The sequence below is a fragment of the Aquarana catesbeiana genome, linkage group LG07 (assembly GCF_042186555.1).
Source record: "Aquarana catesbeiana isolate 2022-GZ linkage group LG07, ASM4218655v1, whole genome shotgun sequence".
Taxonomy (NCBI): domain Eukaryota; kingdom Metazoa; phylum Chordata; class Amphibia; order Anura; family Ranidae; genus Aquarana; species Aquarana catesbeiana.
The window spans coordinates 260409472-260436896 of NC_133330.1; the positions used below are offsets into that span (position 1 = coordinate 260409472).

The 27425-nt window shown below is 42.8% G+C and overlaps 1 protein-coding gene across 2 annotated transcripts in view; it reads right to left on the bottom strand.

Annotated features, from left to right (window-relative positions):
* LOC141103551 (flavin-containing monooxygenase 5-like) overlaps positions 1 to 27425 on the bottom strand; it is an 84251-nt gene that overhangs the window by 50134 nt on the left and 6692 nt on the right. For both annotated transcript variants that reach the window (XM_073593254.1, XM_073593255.1), the window contains 2 exons: positions 22221 to 22358; positions 11732 to 11920 (listed from right to left, as the gene is read on the bottom strand). In XM_073593254.1, the coding sequence (XP_073449355.1) occupies positions 11732 to 11920; positions 22221 to 22358 (327 nt within the window). The remainder of the gene's footprint in view (positions 1 to 11731; positions 11921 to 22220; positions 22359 to 27425) is intronic.

Sequence of the window (27425 nt, forward strand, 5' to 3'; positions counted from 1 at the left end):
ATCTTGCACTGAGGAGAGGCTTCCATCAGGCCACTCTGCCATAAAGCCCCGACTGATGGAGGGCTGCAGTGATGGTTGACTTTCTACAACTTTCTCCCATCTCCCGACTGCATCTCTGGATCTCAGCCACAGTGATCTTTGGGTTCTTCTTTACCTCTCTCACCAAGGCTCTTCTCCCCCAATAGCTCAGTTTGGCCGGACAGCCAGCCCTAGCAAGGGTTCTGGTCATCCCAAATGTCTTCCATTTAAGGATTATGGAGGCCACTGTGCTCTTAGGAACCTTAAGTGCAGCAGACATTTTTTTTGTAACCTTGGCCAGATCTGTGCCTTGCCACAATTCTGTCTCTGAGCTCTTCAGGCAGTTCCTTTGACCTCATGATTCTCATTTGCTCTGACATGCACTATGAGCTATAAGGTCTTATATAGACAGGTGTGTGGCTTTCCTAATCAAGTCCAATCAGTATAATCAAACACAGCTGGACTCAAATGAAGGTGTAGAACCATCTCAAGGATGATCAGAAGAAATGGACAGCACCTGAGTTAAATATATGTCACAGCAAAGCGTCTGAATACTTAGGACCATGTGATATTTCAGTTTTTCTTTTTTTTAATAAATCTGCAAAAATGTCAACAATTCTGTGTTTTTCTGTCAATATGGGGTGCTGTGTGTAGATTAATGAGGAAAAAAATGAACTTAAATGATTTTAGCAAATGGCTGCAATACAACAAAGAGTGAAAAATTTAAGTTAACTGTTGGAAATCCCACCTTCAAATGGGACAAGGCAGACCTCCCTGTTCCTTTTTCAAATTGCAGTGTGGACAGACTAATGCGGGCCGTTTTATTGCGCCACATCAGGGCTCTAAATTGGGAGTCTATCTGAGAGAACCATTTATGTGGTATCCATATAGGAGCATTATGGAATATGTATAAAGGCTGAGGGGCGCAGACCATTTTTATTAAATCGGCTCTCCTAATAACTGATAGTGGCAGTTTAGACCATACCGCACTTTTAGTCTGGAACTTACGTAATAATGGCGCTAAATTTGGTGTTATAAATTGAGTAGGGTCCTGGGACACTTGTATACCTAAGTAACAAAAATAAGAGACCACTTGTACTGAGCCTGAACAATCAGGCATAAGTACCGATTTATTCTATTTAATGGAAACCCCCAATAGAGCCCCAAAACCAGTGATCAACTGCATGACATTTTCCAGGGAGTCGTGAATGTCTCCCAGATAAATCAGTGTGTCATCCGCATACAATGAGATAACATCTTCCCGGGAACCTCTCAAGAAACCAATGATGCGTGGTGGGGCGCGGACATCTACAGCCAACGGTTCCAGAGCTAGGGCAAACAGCAGGGGTGAAAGAGGGCATTCCTGCTGGGTGTCTCTAAACAACAAGAAGGGTTCCGATAGTTCCCCGTTCACTCGAACTCTCGCTGATGGTGACTCATATAGTAATTGGACCATGTAATGAAAGTGGCACTCACCCCAAATCTTGACAGTACTTCCCATAGATATGGCCATTTGATGCTGTTGAATGTTTTAGCAGCGTCTAATGAGATTATGGCTCTGTTTCCTTGGTTATCAGGGGGCAATTGTAAATTAAAAAATAGCCTACGCAGGTTCTGTGCTGTGGATCTTGTTGGTATAAATCTGGATTGATCCCTATGGACCAATTTATGTATAACTTTTGCTAACCTATTCACTAATACCTTGGCTAAAAGTTTAATGTCCGAAGTAAGGAGGGAAATAGGGCGATAAGAATCTGGTGATAGGGCATCTTTCCCTGGTTTCAATAATACAATAATAACTGCCTCATTTATGGAGGAGGGGAGTTTTAATGAATCCAGAGCATTACTGAACACTCGGAAAAGTGTCAGTATCATCTGAGGAGCATAACGCTTATAGACTTTGGATGGTAAGCCATCTGTGCCAGGTGCATGCCCATTATGCATTTTTGCCAGTGCAGTGATGATCTCTTCCTCTGTCAATGGGTCATTAAGCTTTTTAGCATACAAAGTTGATCATCATGGTAATGGGTATTTATCTACAAAATTCTGAATGTCAGAGGTAGATGGATGCACCTTAGAGGTATATACATTAGCAAAGAATTCACGGAACACCTTTATGATGTCTGTGGTAGAGTAGTGAGCTATGCCCTGTAAATCTGTCACAGCTGCAATGTGGGATAAGGGTTGTTGGACACATGTTAGCCATGCTTTTAAAGGCACAGTATTTTCTCCCTCTCCCTTCAAAGTGGCGCTGTTGTATGAGAAGATGTTTATTTTCAGCTTGCTGCAAAGACAGCTGGCGTAGCATAGATTGTGATGCCAACCACGCTCTCCTGGAGACAACTGATGGCTTAGCCACATAATGCCACCTCTGTTCTCCGAGGGTTTAGTGTCTGTTTTTATATGTGCTATTAGCCTGATAAATTGACCTTGCAGATATGCTTTGGCTGCATCCCTGAAAACACCTATATCTGTTGTGTCTATATTATATCTGAAAAATGAACTCAGTAGTTCTTCTACTGGGTCCGGGTCTGGAAACAGAGACATCCAGAATGGATTCAATTTCCTTCCCCCATGCCTCCTTTGAACCCCAACCCGAAAATCCACTAGAATTGGGGAGTGATCGGAGATGTGCCTAACAGCTTTTTGAGAAGGATTTATTAGTCGCAGTATGGCCTCATTACCCAAACCCATATCTATCCGGGAAAGTCCGCCAAACGAGGTGGAATGGCATGAATATTCCCAGGCATTTGGGTTGCTCATTCTCCACTCTGTAAGGCCCAGCTCTGTAAGAAAACATGCAAAAGGTGTGGGGTCTGTGCATTTTACATGACCCAGATTTACAGTGGCGAGTAGTTTATCCTTTTCCGGATCTAAACAATTATTAAAATCTCCCACCGCCAGAAAAGGTAAGTCAGAATGTCAAACCATAAAATTTGTACTCTAAAGAGCTGGGCTGAAAATGGTGGGGGATTGTACATCTCTGCAATTACACATTTCGTCCCAAAAAGGGAACACAAGATAAATACATAGCGACCCTCAAGGTCAATAACTACATTTGTACAAGAGAGCATTTGTTATTTAAAAAAAAAAAACTGCCTATAATGTCACTTTAAGTTTGGTCTCAAAATGGATTTGTAGTTATTATTTCCCTTTAACTCCTTTCTTCATACATTAATTTTTTATATATTGATTTTTTATATTTATTTTATATATTCTGTTCACACTGTACCTGACATGCGTTTACCATTACATATGCACACACATATATAAGGTACACTGTGTTTCAGTGTTCTAGTAATTCAATATCACAAAGCCACAGTCATCAACCTTCTATACTGTATTCAAAACATATACATACTTATACATGCGTACGTAAGTACATATATAACATTTTTGGTTCAAGTCTAGTTTAAGTCTTTGGGTTCATTTCTTCCTTTTTTTTTCTTTTGTTTTATCCTTCCCTGTTGAATATCCTTCTTTTCAGATAGTTTTCCTTTTCTTTGTTTATATTCCTGAATCAGAATAATCTTTTTATAAACTGTATACTTTGCTGTCTAGAAGTGTGATTAGTGGAATAGTAGGAGTGATCTGGCTCCATCTTGTTGTCTTTTTTGGGTACTGTGTGCATACACTAAGCTCTTTAGGTAATGTCCTTTATGATAATGGATTGTCCTTTTTTATGTATTTTTGATTCATTTTTTAACGTGTATATATATTTCATTCAGTTTATGTAAATACCACGCTGGCTGAAAATGGTAGTTATTAGTTCTTTATTTTGGACTGCAATCCCAAGGAGCATTCATTTCTATATTTTTTTTATATCAATTCATTATCATTAGTACATTTGTAAATGTACTGTGTTTAATCGCCAATCACAAGTATGTTCTTAGTTCAACAAATATTTATATCTGTAAAACCATTCCCAGTAGTTCAAAAAGTGATCTGTAGAAGGACTTCTGCGCTACTATATCAAAACATAGGAAATAAATAATCTGTGTAATGGTAATGCTGCAAAATGAAAAAGTGAACACCACTCACTAAATGTAGACTAGAAATAGTGCATAAATATATAATATATATATATATAAATATACAAGTGATCCTGCGCAACACCTAGCATCTAGCATAAATATAGCTTTGAATTAATAAATAAACAATAAATACAATAAAGTGAAATCTCCAGTATCCAGTGGTGTCTATATAAGTGAATAAAGAGAAAAAGTCCAGTGATAATAATATGGAATAGTGAAAATAGTGTTGATAGTCCTGATAACAATATATCACAATTGCGTAAGAATGAAACAAATTCAAGATACGGTGTATCAAAAATAAATAGACGTTATTAAAAGTCCAATGGTGGTACTGTGTGGTGGGTAAGATGTTAATAAATAAACTTCAACAGGAAAGAAAACAAAGAGTTGATAGATAATCTCATGACTATGTGATAGACACACCACCACTAAGTGCTCACAGAACTCTCACCTCAGCGGCATATCAAATATGCCTAAATGTATCCTCTGGGATGCGATCCGCACTTCAGGAACAATGATGTTATTCGTTCATGCCATGGGGTTACATCCCCTCCCAGTAGTTGGTGAGATCCACATGTAAAATAATTAAGCCTCCAATAGGGTGATATCGCAAATAAAATAAATTTATTGAAATAAAATAGCCGCTTACACTGTGGTAAACATAAGCACGCCAAACATAAACAAGGAAACAGCGTGACACGACACCCGATGCGTCACTTCCGGTCCACAGTATGTAATTCCGGTTACGTCCTACGCATTACGTCATATCACATGACTTCCTCAGGGAACCGGATTGGTTACAGCTTAAGTTTATATATATCAATAGGACAGGAAATGGTAAAATTGCCATTTTGTTGAAGACCAAGCGTTATCAAAGTGGCAGCAATTATCCATGGGATAAAAGCATCATATACATGTAAAAAAAATGTATTGAAAAAAAAAGGGAAATACTAGCGTGTGGGAAAATCTAGTGCTGTTTAATTAGAGGAGGGGGTAAAATCATAGCGGACTTTTAATAACTTCTATTTATTTTTGATACACCGTATCTTGAATTTGTTTCATTCATACACAATTGTGATATGTTGTTATCAGGACTATCACCACTATTTTCACTATTCCATATTGTTATCACTGGACTTTTTCTCTTTATTCACTTATATAAACACCACTGGATGCTGGAGATTTCACTTTATTGTATTTATTGTTTATTTATTAATTCAAAGCTATATTTATGCTAGAGGGGTTGCGCAGGGTCACTTGTATATTTATATATTATATATGTATGCACTATTTCCATTCCCAGTAGTTCTTCTGTTCCCCTTTGCTGGGAAATGTAGATCACCTGATTAAAAAATAGCCCCATTAACAAAAGGTCCTTTAGGCTTAGGGTAGGAGCCTAGGTGGCCCCAAAATGCGTAGTCCTGTCCGCTTTGTGTTCTAGCAACTTCTGACATCACTGTTCTAGCAACTTCTGACACCACACCGGTATATGTCTATGACAAATAATTTAGGGGAATGGTATGCTCATTCCACCAGTGTAAGACAAATTAATAATGTGACAATAGATATGTTATATATAACATAAATAATGCATGTGCGAACAAACAAAAAAGTGATCAGTGATAAGTAATGAATAATTAGATGTATGGTGATAAGTACTTGTGCGCACACCAAAAAATAATAAATAATCCAATAAAAATATAAAAAATATAAAAAATTACCTTAAAAAACGTCAAATAAGAAAAGAATAGCGGCCACAAATAATAGTGTTCACACACCTAAAAAACAATTACTAAGAAGGGATAAATCTGCGGCGCTAATCTAAATACATAAATTCCTGAGACGCCAAGAATATAAAAACTAATATGAAAGATGCCAATAAAAGACTCAAAAAATGACAGTGGTTCTAAAGTGCGTGGATAACTGATAATAGTATAGAAATAATGCTAAGTGCCAAAGCCAAATAAGGATATATAAAGCAACAATGATATATAACAAGCTCATCAAAGGAGCAAAGGATAACTAACCCCAGATGATAATGTTCACACACCTATAAACAAATGATAAGGGGGGTAAAACTACGGCGCTTAAATCAATGGGTATATTCCTGGGATGCCAAAGGAAAAAAAACCATGGACACCAAAGGAATAAAAGCCTGTAAGAAGATGCAGGTAGCAATTCAAAGAAATTCCTATGATGCGTGAATAACTAATAATAACTTAAAAGGGATGAGCTATGTAACAAAGGAACTAATAACCCCACCAGGAAAAAGAAGTTCCAAGTAAGGATCCAGTTCATGTAGATTAATATTCCACCATTTTTGTGCAACCAAAAATCATAGCAAATCAATGTTGCATCAAAAGAGTGCAGCTAATTAAGGGAACTAAATAATTGACATCCAGATAATTGGTGACCTTTTTTCAGACCTAGATTATAACAAGCAATAAATAAAGCTCGTGACTCCAAAAACACAGTGTTCCTAAAAAATGTGTGCAAACAATAATTCGGTGCAGCATCCAAGGTGAAGACAAGTGAATGGATAAATAATTAAATAAATCGACTACGGTCCTAATAATTGAAACACAAATTTACATAAATTAATACTGTTTAAATAATCCATAAATCTTAAATAAATAAATCCATAAGTAAAAATAATTGAAAGCAATAATAATCTCTGAATTACACTCTATAAAAATACACTCTATAAATATAAATGTGCAAATGTTTGTGCAGCATCCAAAATTGATAAAAATAAATATAGGAATAGGTTTCCAGTTTGCAAAAAAGTGTATCAAATCGGACAAATGTTTCTAACTAAGTAAACAATGTATCTTCCACAAAAAATTATATAAGTTAATAACACACCAGCAAATAAAAAGACCAGTGTTCAGCATAAATGTCACACTGAATGTGATACCAAAAAAAGTGTCCCAAAGTGAATAAAAGTAATTTCTAAACTAAAAAAATATATTAGCAAAGCATCCCTTTGAGAAAGTGACGTGACAGTCACGCAACGCGTCAGGGAGAAGAGAGGCGTTATTGCTTGGCTGCTTGTCTTTCCGATCACGGCCGGGATCGAGCGAACACTGCTTGAGAAACTTGGAGATCGGGAGACGCTTTATCACATACACCAAGGCTGATATCATCCTGTTGGGAGCTGACAGCGTTCAAAACCTCCTGCAGGCACAGACTGCGTGAGGCTATTTTTGGGCTGTTATCGCTCAGCCGGGAGGTGAGAGGCTGGGGGAACCGGTATATTTTTTATACACCTGTTTTTCTTCACTGGGGATATGTGAAAGTTTTTTCTTTGATTCATCACGAAGGAGATATGAATGGGATGCTTTGCTAATATATTTTTTTAGTTTAGAAATTACTTTTATTCACTTTGGGACACTTTTTTTGGTATCACATTCAGTGTGACATTTATGCTGAACACTGGTCTTTTTATTTGCTGGTGTGTTAATAACTTATATAATTTTTTGTGGAAGATACATTGTTTACTTAGTTAGAAACATTTGTCCGATTTGATACACTTTTTTGCAAACTGGAAACCTATTCCTATATTTATTTTTATCAATTTTGGATGCTGCACAAACATTTGCACATTTATATTTATAGAGTGTATTTTTATAGAGTGTAATTCAGAGATTATTATTGCTTTCAATTATTTTTACTTATGGATTTATTTATTTAAGATTTATGGATTATTTAAACAGTATTAATTTATGTAAATTTGTGTTTCAATTATTAGGACCGTAGTCAATTTATTTAATTATTTATCCATTCACTTGTCTTCACCTTGGATGCTGCACCGAATTATTGTTTGCACACATTTTTTAGGAACACTGTGTTTTTGGAGTCACGAGCTTTATTTATTGCTTGTTATAATCTAGGTCTGAAAAAAGGTCACCAATTATCTGGATGTCAATTATTTAGTTCCCTTAATTAGCTGCACTCTTTTGATGCAACATTGATTTGCTATGATTTTTGGTTGCACAAAAATGGTGGAATATTAATCTACATGAACTGGATCCTTACTTGGAATTTCTTTTTCCTGGTGGGGTTATTAGTTCCTTTGTTACATAGCTCATCCCTTTTAAGTTATTATTAGTTATTCACGCATCATAGGAATTTCTTTGAATTGCTACCTGCATCTTCTTACAGGCTTTTATTCCTTTGGTGTCCATGTTTTTTTTTCCTTTGGCATCCCAGGAATATACCCATTGATTTAAGCGCCGTAGTTTTACCCCCTTATCATTTGTTTATAGGTGTGTGAACATTATCATCTGGGGTTAGTTATCCTTTGCTCCTTTGATGAGCTTGTTATATATCATTGTTGCTTTATATATCCTTATTTGGCTTTGGCACTTAGCATTATTTCTATACTATTATCAGTTATCCACGCACTTTAGAACCACTGTCATTTTTTGAGTCTTTTATTGGCATCTTTCATATTAGTTTTTATATTCTTGGCGTCTCAGGAATTTATGTATTTAGATTAGCGCCGCAGATTTATCCCTTCTTAGTAATAATTAGATGTAATTGTTCCACATAATATAATATAATATTACATTGGAATCCTCCTTTAAACTTTGTACAGTACATTGTTAGGTGCCTCCTCACGGTAAACTTCAGTGATAAATACCACCACCTCCACCACAAGGTGAATTGCCCGCTCACCTTAGAAAGTGACCCCACTGGGTGTAATCACGCCTTTTAGCTGGTATAACTTTAATGTTCCTGATGGAATATTATGTTCCTCACGGTGGTGTCACCCTCTCTGGTCTGTGTATCAGTTTAAGGCCTTAAGCTGATACACAGACCAGAGAGGGTGACAACACAGAAGCATAATTTGGATACAGGGATAGAACACTTGTTACCCAGTAACAGGAGGAACCTGAATAAGGACCTTTGTGGCAGTAACACCAACCGCTCCAGAGAAATAGTCTGTCCATTTCATTGGAGGACACTTAGAGATACCAAGACGCAGTGGCATAATTATATAGCAGCTAAAAGGTGTGATTAGACCCAGTGGGGTTGCTTCCTAAGCTGAGAGGGCAATTCCCCTGGTGGTGGAGGTGGTGGTATTTATCAATGAAGTTTACCCTGAGGAGGTACTTAACAAAGCACAAGGTTTAAAGGAGGATTCCAATGTATTATATTATTACGTGGGACAATAACATCGAATTATTCATTACTTATCACTGATCACTTTTTTGTTTGTCCACGCATGCATTATTTATGTTATATATGACATATCTATTGTCATATTATTAATTCGTTTTACACTGGTGGAATGAGCGCACCATTCCCCTAAATTGTTATTCATGTTAGTGTAAGATCACTGTTTAAAGGAGTTGTAAACCCTCAATCATTTTCACCTTCATGCATTCATTGGATAGGCTGATAGCAGCAGGAACCATTGGCTCCCACTGCTGTCAATCAAATCCAATTACGCTGGGCCGAGTCCTGCTGTCTGTGTCAACGGATGCAGCAGCAGGACACGGGAGCGCTCCAACGGGGCACTCGAGAAGTGGAGGAGCCAGGAGCGCTGCTGAGGGACCCCCAGAAGAGGAGGATCGGGGATGCTCTGTGCAAAACCAACTGCACAGAGGAGGTAAAAATGACATGTGTGTTTAAAAAAAAAAAAAGAACCTTTACATATCCTTTAAATGGTGCAGCTGTTCTGAGTGTTTTAATGGCTATTAACATTACATAGCAGCGCTTTAGTAATTGGTACATATATGTTTATGACAGGTGTCATATTCAGTTACCTTTGTGAGTTGCTTATTGTTTTTTTACCATTAAAGTCACCTTAATGCTACACTTAGATGAGTGCCATCTAGAGTTCTTTTCTGCTCATTACGGAGAATTCTTCAGTCTGTTCTGAGGCCCTGCTATAAGTGTATCAAGATTTATGTTCATCTAAACCAGTGGTTCTCAACTCCTGTCCTCAGGACCCACTAACAGGCTGCTCAGTGATTGCAGTATTCTACTCTGCATCTCCCCAAGGTAATACTTACAATCTGGCCTATTAGTGGGTCCTGAGGACAGGTGTTGAGAATCGCTGATCCAAATGGACTACTTCACCTAACATGAACTATCCAAACGTCATATGCTCCCATATTTTTAATACCTGGGCCATTACCTAGCCACACTACATAAATTCTTGCAACATTTTCTCCTTTCTTTTACAAGAAAGAGCAACCATCCTACAAGGTCAAATGTAATACAATACAAGTGTAATACAAGTGTAAAGAACCAGTTGCACATCAGTCTAGTTCACTGCAAACTATTAGACATTAATGGCATTGTAAATGTAGATGGTACAGCAATGTACAGAGTATATTCAAAATATATTTCCAACACTTTGTTCTCAAAGGTTTCATTTTCTAGGGTACCTTTACAAAGTGCTACAAAGCTAGTTACCATTTATTTGTTTAGTAGATCATCTTTGACACTTTGGCGTTGGTTTACTAGAACTGGAGAGTGCAAAATCTGGCGTGGCTGTGCATGGGAGCCAATCATCTTCTAATTTCAGCTTGTTCAATTAAAATAGAAGTATGGGTCTGTTTGTTTTTTAAGATTCACTTACCTAGGTGGATGCAGCATCGGGCATGCAAGCCTGGCAGGTCAGGAAAAGGGGATGGGGGGGAACGAGCGAGCGCGCGCCCCCCCCCACCCCCCGTGAGTGCTTTGGAGTGGGGGAAGCAGATTCCCCCCCCGCCCCAAAGCACCTTGTCCTAATGTTGATGGGGACAAGGGCCTCTTCCCGATAACTCTGGGCTGTGGGCGGGGGACTTATCGGAATCTGGAAAAAAAAAAAAAATTTAAAAAGAGGGCCCCCAGATCCCAGCCCCCACGTACAGGTACCTGATTTTGCATGAAGTGGTTAAAAATCATGTTGGTCGGTAAATGACCACCCCCTTCTGACGTCTCGGACTAGTGCATGCTCGGCATGTGATGTCAGAAGGGGGCAGTGCCACTGGGTGACATAGCCAGGTGGCTCCGTCCCTTGTATATATAGGAATTGTCAAAGCACAGAGGAGACATTCGTGCCTTTTGTGTTTTTTGGCAAATGGGTAGGGGTACTATGTACCCGATACCCATTCACATAGAGGGGGGTCGGGATCTGGGGGCCCCCTTTTTAAAGGGGGCTTCCAGATTCCAATAATCCCCCCCGCCCGCATACCATCCATACCAGACCTGAAGGGCCTGGTATGGACTGGGGGGGAACCTCACGCCATATCTTTTTTTTACCGTCACTTTTTTTTTTTTAATTGTTCAGCTGTCAGTGCAGAAACCCATTGGCAGCTGATGACTCATCGGTTGTTGGGTACGCCGCAGCCGGCGCTCAGTGCATTGCAGGGTGTTCGTCAGGGCAAACACCCTGCAAATTTGAGTGTTTGGTCAAAGGCTGAACAGGAAAATGTTCGGCCCAAACTCATGCCCAGGCCAAACCGTTCACCAATCCCTACTCCTGTGATCCACAGGAGAAGTACAGCCAAACAAGCTTTGGCTGTACTTCTTTAAGCTTTAACAATAAAGTCTAGAAGCGGATTGCTTTCTCTGCAAAACCGCACCACATTTTGCACTCTCTGGTTTTAGTAAATCAACCCTGTTACAGTAGGTAACTATACTGACATATACTATATAACAATAATCCCTAGCAAGCTTACCTTGAACTGGATATACTGTGTCAGCTGAAAGTGTTCTGCATACATTTTGAAATATTTAAATATCTTAGAGTTATGCATGAAATTTGGAAAATCATCTGGAATTGGAAAATCACTATAAGACATCATTTCCTTGGAAGTGTTGATAATGACAGTTTTATAAATACTTGCTCTGCCATCCTCTGGGTTTTCCTGTAATGGATTATAGTTTAAAAAAATGCAGTTATTTCCTTGATGTGAAGCCAGTGTATAAACACAACTCAGTGAAATCATAGCTTTATAAATACCAATTAAAAAAAAAAGAACAATTAAGTCAATAAGTTATCTAAATAAAAAAAAGAAAATGTAATATATTGCAGCTTAGCAGTCCTTTGATTTGTTGTCGGCATTCGTTTTATTTTTTAGACAGTCATCAAACCACCTATTCTGTTGGAATTCTCGTCTCTGTAGTCTAACATTACCTATTTAGAGATCATGAAACATTCTTATGAAAAATTCTTATTCCATGATAGAAAAGCCACAGTATATACACAGGTACACAAAATGAGTTGCCCATTACTCATAGTCGACATATGGGTCTCTTCTATGCATTCAATTTGTCAAAAATGCATTTTTTTTTGCTTTGGAATATTTACCAAAGAATGACAGAGGGGGTGACAATGACAAGCTACTTCTACAGCGGGAAGTCCGGTGGATTCATAATTTATCAGCTCTCAAACCGCTGTGACTGAATGATGCATTCAGTTTTAAGCCATTCCTGTGAATTAGGCTGTCTTTATGGTTCAAACTCCCCATTCTCTCATTCTCTGGTTTAAACAAATTTAATAAACTTAATGAATTCATTATTAAAATAAATACTGTTGTATCCTTTCCTTTTTTCCCCACTTTCTACCTTGCTACATAGAGTAATTTCTCCAAATGAATTAGTTAATAAATATTTATTAATTGTTTGTGTTTTGTTTATTTTTATCTAGGAAATGCTGTGCTGTTTGCTCATATAGCTATGTACATGATGTTCTGGTAAGGTATGCCATATCTTCAGATGCAGATAAAATAATTTGAGAGCATTAATTATCGTAATTATGTTTTCATTTATGACTGGATCTTCTAGGTTGGGGGACAAGTAACCATACGGATGCCCCGGGCACTGACTGCATCAGCGTCAAACCAATCACTTATGTTTTGCTTGGGCCCATCAGCGCTGTTAGCAGGAGCATGTCTGATTCCTCTATAACAGCCTCATGACTAGGAGTTAGTTATCTGATCTCCGTGTTATATGTGGAGAGTCAATTTGCCTGTGACACTGAGTGGCGGACTGGATACCCGTCCGTCCGTCCCCTCTGCCTATCTGGCAATATGGACTTTCCAAAATGGCGAATTGTGAGGTCACATCCACCGCTAGAGTTACGGACATGTGCAATAGCGCTGCTAATACGTCTGTGCCCTGCTGGTGACGTCAGACGCTGGCGGGACGAGGAGAGTTTAAAACGTGGCGGTTCGCCACCATGCACTGACGGGGGATCTTTGTGAGAGAGTGTTTGTCTCTCTTCTCTTTCCCCCTTCACAGCAAGCTTTCTTGAACTTTTGGCACATGTAAGCACCTTTTGCTACAATATGTCCATTGGTTTTATCCAGTTGGGGCAGGGGGCTCGAGGTTCACTGGTCAATTTGCCTGCATTTGCACGAAAGGAAGCTACATCTTTTTCAGCCACAGATGATCTGTCTCCAGCTGTTCCCCTGAAGTGCTGACGCCCCCGTCAAAATTGACCATTGGGCTCCAGCCCCATCCAGGGCAGGAATAATTTAGATGAACATATGTAGGAAGTCTGTGATATATAAATTTCCACTAAAAGGAAACAATGTATTTTTCTTTTAGGATTATGCTGGTTGATTTCCCAGGAAAACAGAGTTGGCAGCAGGAGTGCTGTTGGTCTATCTCTGGGTCTTGGTAGGGTCCAGCAAATATTCTCTGCTGTTTCTCTACTAGATATCCCAGTAATAAACCATATCCCCTTGTCTTTTGGGACAAAAAAGATTGCATTGGTTCTATACTGTTGCAACTCTGAACAAGGTAACTCTGCCTCATTTTAAAACTACAGTGGAACCTCGGATTACGAGCATAATCTGTTCCAGGAGTATGCTCGTAATCCAAAGTACTCGCATATCAAAGCGAGTTTTCCCATTGAAGTCAATGGAAACGAAAATAATTAGTTCCACATTGACTTCAATAGGATGCAATACTGCATTCGGCCAGAGGTGGGGGGCGCCGGAGAGCCTCGGAAACGGCCGAAAAGGCCCGAGCACAGTTCGGCTGACCTCGGCAAACCTCGGAAAGACTACGTTTACGAACTTTTCTGAGGTTTGCCGAGGTCAGCCAAACTGTCCTCGGGCCTCTCCATGTATTTCTGAACGCTGACGATCGGTGCCTTTCGGCTCCGGCACACCCCACCTCAGGCCAAAAGCGGTATTGCACACCGCTTTTGGCCTGAATCCTGCTCGTTTTGCGAGACACTTGCAAACCGTGTTAGGATTTTTAGAAATACAGTGCTCGCTTTGCGAAATGCTCGTTAACCGCGTTACTCACAAACCGAGGTTCCACTGTACTATTAACCCTCTCTATGATCCTGGGTTAATCAATTAGGGTCATAAAGTTAACAAACTTGCATGTGGATTTTTATACATTTCAGAATCTTATCCTCTCCCTATAGTTGCACATATGCCCCCTATAGCTCAGGCTCCATTCTAGGAATCAGAATTGTCCGATTAATTCAAGTATCATTGCAAACAAAAGCATCTGGTAGGCTTGCATTCTCAGCTTGCTATTTTTTGAAAAATGTATATAATCATGATTTATGATGTGTTATGTAATCTTTTTGACACTGTTGTCACAATAATCTTTAAGTACAATTATTTATAATTGTTTGTTTCTTTTGTAGTATTTAACTTCATGCAGTGATTTCAAAAGCTCCCGAGGAAGCTCGTATGAGCGAAACATGTAGAGTAAGAAGTGATTGCACGTGTTATATGAATTCTATGCTTTCTGAACATTTATTGTCATTTTAGAGAAACTGATGTTTAATACAATTTATATATTTTCGTAAATCTATTTGCATATTATTTTGGTACCGTTAAAGTCCTGCTTGTTCTTTACCAGTTGTTTCACAGTACCAATTCAGTTAAGTGGTTTTGCAGAAAATAACTGTCACAGGTGTAGCGATGGCCCACGTGTTACAGCATCCAAACATTTCACCCTGCTGCCAGACTTCCATTAGCACACTTCTCAGTCAATGAACAGTCTCTTGCTTGTTTTTGTTGTTTTTATTAGGGGACTGAACTTGGTTGGGGAAAAGGGACATGGGATGCCCAAAGGATGAATTGTACTTTGTAGAATAAAAGTAACTGCGTCACACTTCTCAGCAGAACAAGATGGCTGACCCTAAACTTGGCAGATTTTTACCACTTTTTCCAGTACACTTCCTCGAGCACACTACTTCTCTTTTCAATTTTAGTAATCCTGTCACACCATCAGAACATGACTAGGCCTCACTCCAAATAAGTCCCAGTGTCTTTACTTGATGGGCCTTTGTAGGCCAGGGCTTGCAGTAACCCTTTGTGGTAGCAACCGATTTACTTGAGAAGAATAAATGTAGATGGACTACTGACCCCAGGAAGTCTGACTTGCAAATCCTGCCCTTCTCCTGGCTGCAGCGACTTAACACAAAACTCCCATAGTCTCTCCCTCTGGCTCTACATCCAGCTCCCCTGGCTGACCGTGTGTATATGTAGGAGGCCTGCCCCCTGACATTCCTAGTTGGGGATTGGTCAGAGCTCCTCACATGCACCCCATGTCACTCCAGCTCTCTGCCCTGCCCCTTTTCCAGAGCATTCTCCCCGGAAACAGGGGAGGCACCTAAGAGCTGTCCGTACTCCGGACATGCGGACCAACTGTCGAACCTCCAACCTCCAGCTCCTGTTCCAGGACACCTCTCCATGACCGTGTAAGAAGAGGATCCCTCCCAGCTCCCAAGCTCCCCATCTGAGGTACAACCCCCCCCCCAGAAAGGGGGTTCCCTCAGACCACGATAGTCTACACTCCATCAGCCAGTTAACCCAGCCGACAACTCTTCCCCCAGCAGGCTGACCATGGGTATATGTAGGAGGCCTTCCCCCTGCCAATCCTAGTTGGAGATTGGTCAGAGATCCTCACATGCACCCCATGTCACTCCAGCTCTCTGCCCTGCCCCTTTTCCAGAACATTCTCCCCAGAAACAGGGGAGGCACCTAAGAGCTGAAGTACATGTCAGTCACCTACTGCTATACTAAACCACTCCCCTGCCCCCAGATCAAAACAAACAGGCCTAGCTCACAGCATAAGCCTGCTTAAATTTACCTGCACTGGCAGCTTACACAAAAACCTACACTAGCACCTACCTACCTAAGGTAAAGGGTGCTACACCTAAAATTATAAAACTTACTTGTAGGTAAAAATCTGTTGTTTTTTTTTTAAATTTGGGGTATTTATTATAGCAAAAACTACAAAATACTGTGGTTTTTTTTAAAAATTGTCACTTTTTTTTGTTTATAGCGCAAAAAATAAAAGCCGCAGAGGTGATCAAATACCACCCAAAAAAAGCTCTATTTGTGGGGAAAAAAAGGACATACATTTTGTTTCGGTACAACATCGCACGACCACGCAAATGTCGTATCGCAAAAAATGACCTGCTCAGGAAGGGGACAAATTCTTCCGGGGCTGAAGTGGTTAAACTTCATGCTTGTCAACTACATTGTCTGTTCCCCCTGTTTTTATCAACACACTCAGATGCCAGATCTCATGATTTTCAGTTTTGAAAGTAGGAGCAGGATACAACTTTCAGATGAGGATAAGCAAGCTTCCCTTCAGGTAAATTATATTTTCCTGTCTAGGATCTGCATATGAGTGTTTGAAGTAGATTGTATAACAGAGCACCGAGTGAGATGTTAGCTAAATAAAAGAAAAGCACACTATGTTCAGCTATTCAATGCAATTCAATTCTTCTGATTTAGAATGTTGTACTTTTTTTCTTTTTTTAACATGAGACACAAGCAAAGAGCTAGTGACTGTCATTCTCTGCTCTGCGCCTCCAGCCTTCACTGCAACTTGGGCTGTGCAGGGGGGTGGGAGTAGCTGGTTCAGGCTCTCAGCGGCATACAAATCACTTAACCATGATTTGATGATACCCAATAAGGAGATAAATTGGAAAGTGAATGACATAGGTTTTAAAGCAAATATGCAAGATAGCAATATTCATTTGGAAAAGGTCCAGGGACCAAATATGTGCACATAAGTGCAAGGGCATTGGTCCTTATCAGGCATGAATATGCTCTTTTGAATATGCTTTATTATGCTACTATGGAGGTAGTAGCTTTGGGTCTCCTGTGAAAAATTCTCGATTAGGTCCCACCCCCTCCATTGATAAAATGTATTTCATTGCTTTCACTGTCTGTGAATGGGGTAGAGTTTCATGAGTCAAATTTACCTGCGCTAACAGTACAAAACAAACCCACTACTCTAGCACCTACCTACCTAAGGTAGAGGGTGCTACACTCACTCCTCGCCAGAATACAGCTGGTCTCCAGCTGTGAAAAATAAATTGAAAAATGGCTCCTGGGCCCAGGAGCAAGGGCATCCTATGTTATAGGTTGGATGGGGGAAAGGAAATAACTTGGACAAGGCTATAGTACAAATACATTACATACAAAAATACAAAAATAAATATTTACATTTTTGTCACGTATATACATTGTACACTTCAACATACAACCCTAACCACAGGTCCCTGCAGCTAGACACATACACTTTGGAGCCTGAGCATTGCTCCCGCAGGAGGAATACTCTGACTCACCACATTTCTTGTCCTCCGGAGCAGTGGAGATGGACAGCTGTCCCATCTCAGGAGTTCTCCTAAGAGAAGACAAAAAAGTACAACAGCCTATTTTTACACACTATCTGTACACTGTACATCTCTACTGGAAGGGGGTTATGATCCTTCCAGCAGAGAAAAATCAGATTCACATTATCACATATATTTACCCGTTTGTCATTATTCTGTCAGAAGGGAACTATTTAACCTCAAACAGAACAAAAAAAACAAACATATATGTGAAACCTGTAACAGTCCTTCTTTTCTTCCTGAATGAAGGGCCCCCTTCTCGGATAGCATGCAGCAAAGAGGTGGGCAGGGACAGTACACCCTAGTGTCCATGATCAACAGTCCTTCCATCAGGCACCCTGGGTGGCAGGCCAAGGCTGTCCATGCAAAAGAAAATGTCAGTGAAGAAAACCACACAGACCCTTCTTGCAGTCCTTGTTGCTCCTATGGTGGCTGCACAGCCCAGCAGACCCCCTCACACATAAAAGCAGGGATCCGGCAACCTCCTCCTGCTATCTCCTTCTCCTTTGACTGAGACAGAATGACTCCTGGTAGGCCGACCCGCCTTTACAACCAGGACTCGGTCTCTGTAGATGGCAGGTCCCAGCTTCCATTCCTCCCAAATGTCCTTGAACCGGGCCCAAGCATCACTCTCTGGCACCCTTAAAGGCTTTGGGACGTGCATAAACTCCCAGATTAGATCATCCTCCCACCCTCCATGGGAGTTCTCCACAATGTCCATAATCTGAGAGGGGACATACGGAAAGTCTAGACCCCACTCCAGAGTAAACCCTCTCTGTATTTCCCTCTGGAACCAAGAGAACCTTGGCAACTCCTTGGGCTTCCCTTTCCCGGGCAAGACACAAGCATCCTGGGCCTTTACCACCCACTGCCTGTAGGTGGGCGCTCTGGTCTGGGTAGTGGAAGGTCTGCTTATGAAAAGTCTACTGCAAGGAACTGGGGTCCATACTGAGGGCTGAGGTTCTTCTCTTGCCTCTGGATGGGTCTCTGTAGAATGGGAGTCTCCTGTCTCCCACTCCTCCTCACTAGAACTCTCCTCAGGAGACGACCAGGCAAACAAGTTTTCCAAAGACTCATATCTTTCCAGTATTCTGGGGGAACCCCCAATCAATGACCCGGCCCTCACTTAGCTCATCCAGCTCACCTGGAGGCACTACTCCCTCTAACGAGTATAGCAAGGGACTTAGAGCAGGCTGGCTCTTCAGAGATGTCAACTGGTTTCTGCACACTGGCACCTGCAGTCACCAGGCCCCTGGCCAGGCCACGGGTCGTGGTAGCATCTTCTTCCTCACGTATGTCCAGGATCTTTGCGGAGGAGTCGCCAGGCTGCAACACCACTCTGCCTCTCACTGGTGATACCTGGCCCTCTCCGGCACTCCGAGTCTTCTGCGGCTGCGTTATACTGAGTCCTGAAAGCAGGTTGACTGTATAGTACTTGGATTCCTACTGAACAGGTCCCAGCCGGGTTAGTGGCTCCCCACAATGGCTGCACCGGGCCCAAGTGGTTACTCCCGGATGTGGCACTTGGGACAGAGTAGACACTGCCGCTCCACTCCTTTAATCACCCCAAGGAGAGTCCTCCACGAATCTCCAACCGAAGGCCAGTGTTTATTAGCGTTCGCTCCTGCATGTCAGGCATCCACTGTAAAGTGGGTATCATCCGACTACCCTCCGCCATCTTCAGCTGTCTCGTGGTGTTTCCTGCAGGCTGGAACTTGTCAGCTTCCTCCAGGGCATGACTCCACCCTCCAGCTCTCCATCTGCTCGGCGCCTGAGGAACTGATAAGCAGGCTCTCTGCTGCGTGCGCTGTGCTAACTCCTTGTGGTAGTAACTGGGATTAATGGGCGCGCTGGTGCTGGCTGGTTCTGTCCAGACACGTGTCTCCACACAAACTACGCCACAGTAGCTGAACACTGATAGCATGCAAAATCTGCAGTGGTTGCCCTTGGCAACAATAAAGTCAATCTCCAATGTCTCTCTGTATAGGACCAGCATAGAAAAGTCCCGCCTGCAGGCACCCCAGGTTGCATTCTGTCACCAGGGGTAACAGTCAACATTCTCACTCTCCCTTTACTGTTGTCAAGCAGGAGTTAATAGAAAAGTTCAGAAAGTCTGCAATGCAGTGGGTAATGTCCGCACCATGCAGAGCGTGTGACATATTTGTAATCCATGGGCGCGATCGCCTACGGGTAACGGCACATGTTTTACAGTCACTGAGTTGCAGGTTGCACTGTGCTTTCCACTCACCGACACCTGCCCTAGATCCTTCCTGAATGACTTTACTCCGGACATGCGGACCAACTGTCGAAACTTCAACCTCCAGCTCCTGTTCCAGGACACCTCTCCATGACCGTGTAAGGAGAGGCTCCCTCCCAGCTCCCAAGCTCCCCGTCTGAGGTACAACCCCCCCCCCCCCAGAAAGGGGGTTCCCTCAGACCACGATAGTCTACACTCCATCATCCAGTTAACCCAGCCAACAACTCTTCCCCCAGCAGGCTGACCATGGGTATATGTAGGAGGCCTGCCCCCTTCCAATCCTAGTTGGAGATTGGTCAGAGCTTCTCACATGCACCCCATGTCACTCCGGCTCTCTGCCCTACCCCTTTCCAGAAAATTCTCCCCAGAAACAGTGGGGGCACCTAAGAGCTGAAGTACATGTCAGTCACCTACTGCTATACTAAACCACTTCCCTGCCCCCAGATCAAAACAAACAGACCTAGCTCATAGCATAGGCCTGCTTAAATTTACCTGCGCTGGCAGCTTACACAAAGACCTACACTAGCACCTACATATCTAAGGTAGAGGGTGCTACACAGGTATAGAGGGGGGGGGGAACACCATGCTGTTGCAACATAGAGTGGTCCAGAGTAGGAAATGGAAAGCCAGTGAATGCACTAACCAGCCATGTCTATATATAGAAAATAAAGAAAAGCTTGTAGGGGCTCAAGTTTGGCCCTTATTTCTCTTTGGGATTAATAAATAATTCTTATACAGATTTTTAAGACTAAGACTTATGCAAGTAACGTATTATATGTGCTAACAACATGAAACATTTATTAAAAATATCTGATTAAAAAAAAAAAGATTACAGGTTACAGATTCATGTACCTGCTGTAGACAGTTAAATAAATCTAGAGCACACACCGAGTGTGGCAGTGGACCGAGACCAGAGCATCTAATACGAACATTATACCATCAGTGCAACTGTGCTTCCTCCCCACCGCTGCACCTGTCAGATGCTGTGCAGCGATGGAAGTTTTGTAGTGGGAATGGGGAGCCTGAAGAGGATTCACAGACACTAGTTCCCCATCATGTCCATCCCCCTTGTGAATGACAGCAGACAGTGGGCAGATCCTTAACCAACAGACAGCTCGCTATTGGCTATAGACACCGCCCTCTACTGCTGTCAATTACAAGGTGAAAGAAGATCTGGTGGGGAACTAGTATCTCAGCTCACCCCAGCAGACTCTCCCAACTGAAGCATCCCAGAAGCTAGGAGGCCGTCAGCTGTGAAGCCGTCAGCACCCTTAACTACCAGTGAAAGGAAGAGAGTAGTGGCAGCAAATATGCTGCTCTGCCACACCGCATACAGGGACAGGAACTCTGTCTATCTCTGTACGCCAAGTAAGGAGAGGTCTTACCTCCAATTACCCATCTAGGAACTGCAGGAAATTATTTTTGAATTTTTTGCATTAATAGTGCCACTTTGTAAAAATTGTGCTTTTAAGAACTACCTGAATCGGTTGCACATGCAGTACAGTTACTGAAACAGCAGAGGGATATTTTAACCACTTCAAGACCGGATTGCTTCCCCGTCAAGTCTAGGCCATATTTTAGTTTTCTGCACTGACACTCTGAATGACATTTACTTATCCATACAACACTGTACCCAAATAAAATTTATATTGTTTTTTGGGTCAGGTAAGCTTTTCTTTGGAGGTATTTAACCGCAACTGGGCTTTTTATTTTTTTATAAATAAAGGAAAAAGGACTGAGCGATGCACACTCTGGGAGCCACGCATGAGCCACTGATGCAGAGGACATACAGGTTTGTATTACAAGCATGTTTCCGGGAACAAATTATGCTCGCAATCCAGGGTTTTACTGTATTTATATTTTTTTTTTTTTGGTAAAGGTTAGATACACTTCTTAGACAGTCATCAAAACACTTATTCTGTTGGAATTCTCATCTTTGCAGTCCAACTTTACCTATTTAGATATCATGAAACATTCTAAGCATGATAGACAAGCCAATTCAGTTAAGTGTCATGGTATTGCCGAAAATAACTGAAACATGTATAGAAGGGGAAGAATATTATGCTGTTGCAACATAGAGTGGTCCAGAGTAGTGAATGGAAACCCAATGAATGCACTAATCAGCCATGGCTACATATAAAAAATAAAGAAAAGCTTGTAGGGGCTCAAGCTTGGCAGGTAGGCCCTAAGCTTAAGTTTGTCAAGAGATACAGATAAAATAGCAGCTCCCAAACTAATTCTAGGTTGAGATTTTTATATACTTTTGCAAATGCAAGAACTTTTGTTAAGATATTAGGTAACTAACTTTAAACCTCCATAGTCCGCCAATGTCTTCAGTTCTCTCAAAGCAGGTGGGTTCCAAACCTTCTTCTAAACAGCTTTTAATAGCAACCAGGCCACTTGCTCCAGCTCCTATCACCGCAACTTTTTTCCCCATGGTGGCCTAGAAAACAAAATGGGAAACGCATGTTAAAGAAGAAAATTATAAAACAACATAAAAACTTTCATATACACTGACATTTTTTAGATATTTGAAGCATTAGTTCTCTCTAAACTTATTTTAAAGAGAGATTTAAGGAGGTTGAATCAACTTTTGATAGTCCATATGAGAACTTCAGCGATGAGATCTTCTGGTGGAGATTTAGGTTCTACCTCCTTCCAGATATACATTTTCACTTTTTTTATATGTCAGTGTTATATTTCACACATTTTCTTCTCGGTGTCTTAGGAGAACACAGCCATTGCAGCTGAGGCCTGGATCAGTTACTGGATCTCCTTTAGCCATGGTTCACAGCAGTGTTGCTTTGAAATTGCGCTACTTCAGCACAATTTCAAAGCCACAAATCAGATTTGGACCTAAGATTTCATTGTGGCTTGCGACTTCATTTTACAGAAGGCAATGCAAGTCGCAATGAAGACGCAAAAAAGTAGTGCAGGAACCTTTTTCAAAGTTGCTGCGACTTGAGTTGCAACAATTTGAACAATTCCATTTCTGGCAATGGGGTGAGACTTGTAATGCAATTTTGAACTGGCAAATCGCATGTAAAATCGCACTGGTGTGAACCAGGGCTTAATGGCCTTACAAAAACCAGCTACTGTCAAGATAAAGTACACAGTAGGTAGAAGCTGTCATTTGACCAATCATTTGGTTGCTGCTAAACCAGCTGCTGACAAGATCTGTACTTGTAATCACTCTGACAGAAATAACAAAAGTTCCAGTTCACTTCTACTCTATTCATAAAAACCGACAAAGGTTTAAGCTAAAATATGCTTAGGGAATGCAAACCGATTCTTAAAGTACTGTAGGTAAAAACCAATCACTAAAACTCATGTAAGCCCCTACATGTTAAAGTGGTTGTAAAGGCAATTTTTTTTCCCTAAAATTAAAAAGAAATTATACATACCTGCTCTGCGCAATGGTATTGAACAGGGCGGTCCCTTATCTCCTTCTCTGGGGTCCCCTACTGGTGCTCTGTGCTCTTCCTCTTCTGCGAGTGCCCCCATAGCAAGCTGGCTGCTATGAAAGCATTCATATGGGCACACTCCCTAGCTGGGCTGTATGCGTCCATAGAGGCTCACTCTGCGCGGCCTCTGTGTCCTGTGATAGCGCTGCTGCAGATGGAATCAGCACTGAATCGAGAAAGGAGTCAGGTAAGTATTTAGGGAGGTGGGGGAGAAACTACTGGGATATTTTTTGCCTTAATGCAGAGCATGCACTAAGGTATAACATGTCTTGACTTTAGATCCTCTTTAATGCATTTTCAAGCCACTTTCATTATTTTTATATCTGCAGATTTTATTAAAATACTGTATGTTCTGGTGATCCTGCTATGAAGGTCCTTGTTCAGGCACCTTCTTTTAAACAGTGCCACCTCTGCAGCGGGCCCGGCCGCTGCAGAGGACACATCAACGCCACCTGCTGAAACTCTCAGGGCTCCTGCGGGCCCACGGCGACTTTTTTATTGGGCCCTCCTGGGCCACAGCGCTACCTTGCAGGGTAAGGGGGAGGGCGAGCGCCGTTGGATCACACACAGCGGGGATGACCCGCTTACCCAGTGACCGCTCTGTCATCTGATGTCTCGCCTCCTGACTTCTATGACAGATGTCACACTGGTCCAATGCCGGGGGACGTGTGACATCTAACAGGTGGGACGTTGGATGACAGTGGTCGACAGGTATACCAGCAGGAGATCTGTGTGATCTGGCAGCTCTGCTCTCTAACCCCCATGCACTAATCAGGCTGCATTGTGGGCACTGGTTTCTAAGGCTGCATAATTGGCACTGGTGGTAAGGCTGCATTATGGGCACAGGTGGCAAGGCTGCAATATGGGCACCGGTGGTGAGGCTGCATTATGGGCACAGCTGGTAAGAATGCATTAGGTGCACTGGTGGTAAGGCTGAATTATAGGCACTGTTGGTGAGGCTGAATTCATGGGCACTGGTAGTGAGGCTGCATTATGGGCACAGGTGGTGAGGCTGCATTATGGGCACAATTGGTGATACTGCATTCATGGGCACAGGTGGTGAGGCTGCATTGAAGGGCACTGCTGAGACTGCATTGATGGGCACTGGTGAGGCTGCATGGATGGGCACTGGTGAGGCTGCATGGATGGACACTGGTGAGGCTGCACTGATGGGCACTGGTGAGGCTGCATTGATGAACACTGATCAGGCGCTGCATTGATGGGCAGTGGTGAGGCTGCATTGATGGGCGGTGTTGAGGCTGCATCGATGGGCACTGATGAGGCTGCACTGATGGGCATTGATGGGGGCTCTTTCCAACATAGACTCTCAAATGGACACAGAGGGGACCTGCACACGACATCATTATGTGTTGCTCCGCTTGCCTCTACACACTGGGCATGCTGCAAACCTTCTAGTTCTACGTCCCAGACAGGGCAAAGGCCTCCGCCTGCCTCCAAGTTCTTCCCTCACCTCTGGAAACAGTGTGGAAGAGGAGAGGACACACCAGCCAGCCACAGCAGGGCAAGGGTGCAAGCCAGACAGCCACTCACGCTGGTGACTCAACCACAGCAGGGCCAGGGTGCCAGCCAGCCACCCACAGTGACCCACCCACAGCAGGGCCAGCCAGCCAACCACAGTGACCCACCCACAGCAGGGCCAGGGTGCCATCCAGCCAGCCACCCACAGTCACCCACCAACAGCAGGGCCAGCCAGCCACCCACAATGACCCACCTACACCAGGGAACCAGCCAGGCACCCACAGGAGCCAGCCAGCAACAGATGATGCAGGAACCAGCCACAGCTACAGTACTCATAGTTAAGGTAAAAGGAGCACTACACAGTGCCAATTTTATTTCTACTTTGTGAGAGGTTGGGGCAGGGGTGAGAGTCATGGCACAAGGAGGGGGTCCCGTGAGGACCAGAGAGAATGAAGGTGTTTACTGTACACTCTGTTAGAAAGAGCCCCCCCCTCCAGGTCCCATTATTTTCCTTTGCAATCTCTAATGGGACCTGGGGGGGACTCTTTCTAACAGACTCTATAATGCACACTAAAAGGGCCTCTGTTAGAGAGACCCCCCTCCAGGTCCCATTAGACGCCTTTGTAGTCTCTAATGGGTCCTGGAGGGGGGTCTCTCTCTAACAGAGAATCTGTAATGGACACTGTTAGAGAGAGACACCCCCCCCCCCCAGGTCCCATTAGACTCTGTTTTAAACTCTAATGGGGCCTAGAGGGGATGCTTTCTAACTGACTGTTTAATGGACACTGTTAGAGAGAGACCCTCTCCAGTTACCATTAAAAAATGTCAGAAGTTGTACTTTGTGCAAAATGTAGGGGCGGGGTCAGGGACCGACCATGGGTTGGGTCAAGGGGTAGGTCATGCTTGCTTTATTTGGTCCGGGGGCCCTGAGTGTTGTCAGTCCGCCCATGGTTGGCATCCTTCCAGCAGACACTACAAATGACCATTATGTAGGCATGGTCCACTGTTCTCACTGCCTAGAAATCTATTCTGAGAAGTTCTGTGCAGCCTTTACTGGAGTGTACTGTATATAGACAGAAAGTGGCTGCAAAGGCAATGCAGGAGATCAACAGCACTGAGATGTAACTAAGGGTGAAAAACAGGTTAAGATACAAAGCTTTCATTTTAGATTAGCTAAACACATTTTAAATGCATTAAAATGAAAGGTGTATAATACAGGCAGTCCCCAACTTACGAACCCCGACTTACGAACGACTCCTACTTACGAATGACCTCAATGCCGGCTGCTTGTGCTCCACGCTGGTCCTGGATACCTCCAAGCAGCTATCTTGCCACATTCCACACTGCAGTACTTTATGTACTGCATGGCCAAAAGAGCCCAGAAGCACCCGGAACAGCCCACATCCCTGCACAGGCGGACACCGGAACATCCCACATCCCTGCACAGGCGGACACCGGAACATCCCACATCCCTGCACAGGCGGACACCGGAACATCCCACATCCCTGCACAGGCGGACACCGGAACATCCCACATCCCTGCACAGGCGGACACCGGAACATCCCACATCCCTGCACAGGCGGACACCGGAACATCCCACATCCCTGCACAGTCGGACACCGGAACATCCCACATCCCTGCACAGGCGGACACCGGAACATCCCACATCCCTGCACAGGCGGACACCGGAACATCCCACATCCCTGCACAGGCGGACACCGGAACATCCCACATCCCTGCACAGGCGGACACCGGAACATCCCACATCCCTGCACAGGCGGACACCGGAACATCCCACATCCCTGCACAGGCGGACACCGGAACATCCCACATTCCTGCACAGGCGGACACTGGAACATCCCACATCCCTGCACAGGCGGAAGTTACACTTACAAGCAGTGTTCTGACTTACTTCCACTTATGAACAAACCTACAGTCCTTATTGTGTTCGTAACTCAGGGACTGCCTGTATCTTTCAGTTTGTTTTCATTATAAAGTAGCCATAGCCTGCAGAGATTCCTATGTAGAGATATCACTTTCCCCCTACTAAAGCAGACCTATTGGTTTCAAATCAGCAAAGCTCATGCACCTTGTTGATTGCAGAGTTTTAGTTCTAGTTCAAGGGGCATGTTGGACCTCTATAGAGAGATCACTACTTCCACCCAGAGAGCAAAGGTCCTTCTTTGCAGCATGTTAGCAGTGGACAGGCTTTTCTACTCAGGCTGTGGATGCTTTATTAAAAAAATGAACTAGGCTGATGTAAAGCTCATCGCCTGGCAAATATTAACCCCCTCCTACCCCCATCTATTCAATTCTTGTGATATATTCACCTACTGTAAGTCCCCTGTCAGTGTCCCTCACTGATGCAGGGGATGACTAATTTAACGCTGCAGATGTGCCTTTGTTGGACGGTCCCTGACAGGCTACTCATGCTGAGGTCACCACTGCAGACTCCTCTTCTGGAGTCTGAGAGGACCCCGCCACTGGACAGTCAATCAGAAGTATCCTCTTTACTGCCTGTAAATTTGGACAACACAAAGAAGAACAATTTCTGAAGAAGAGAGAAG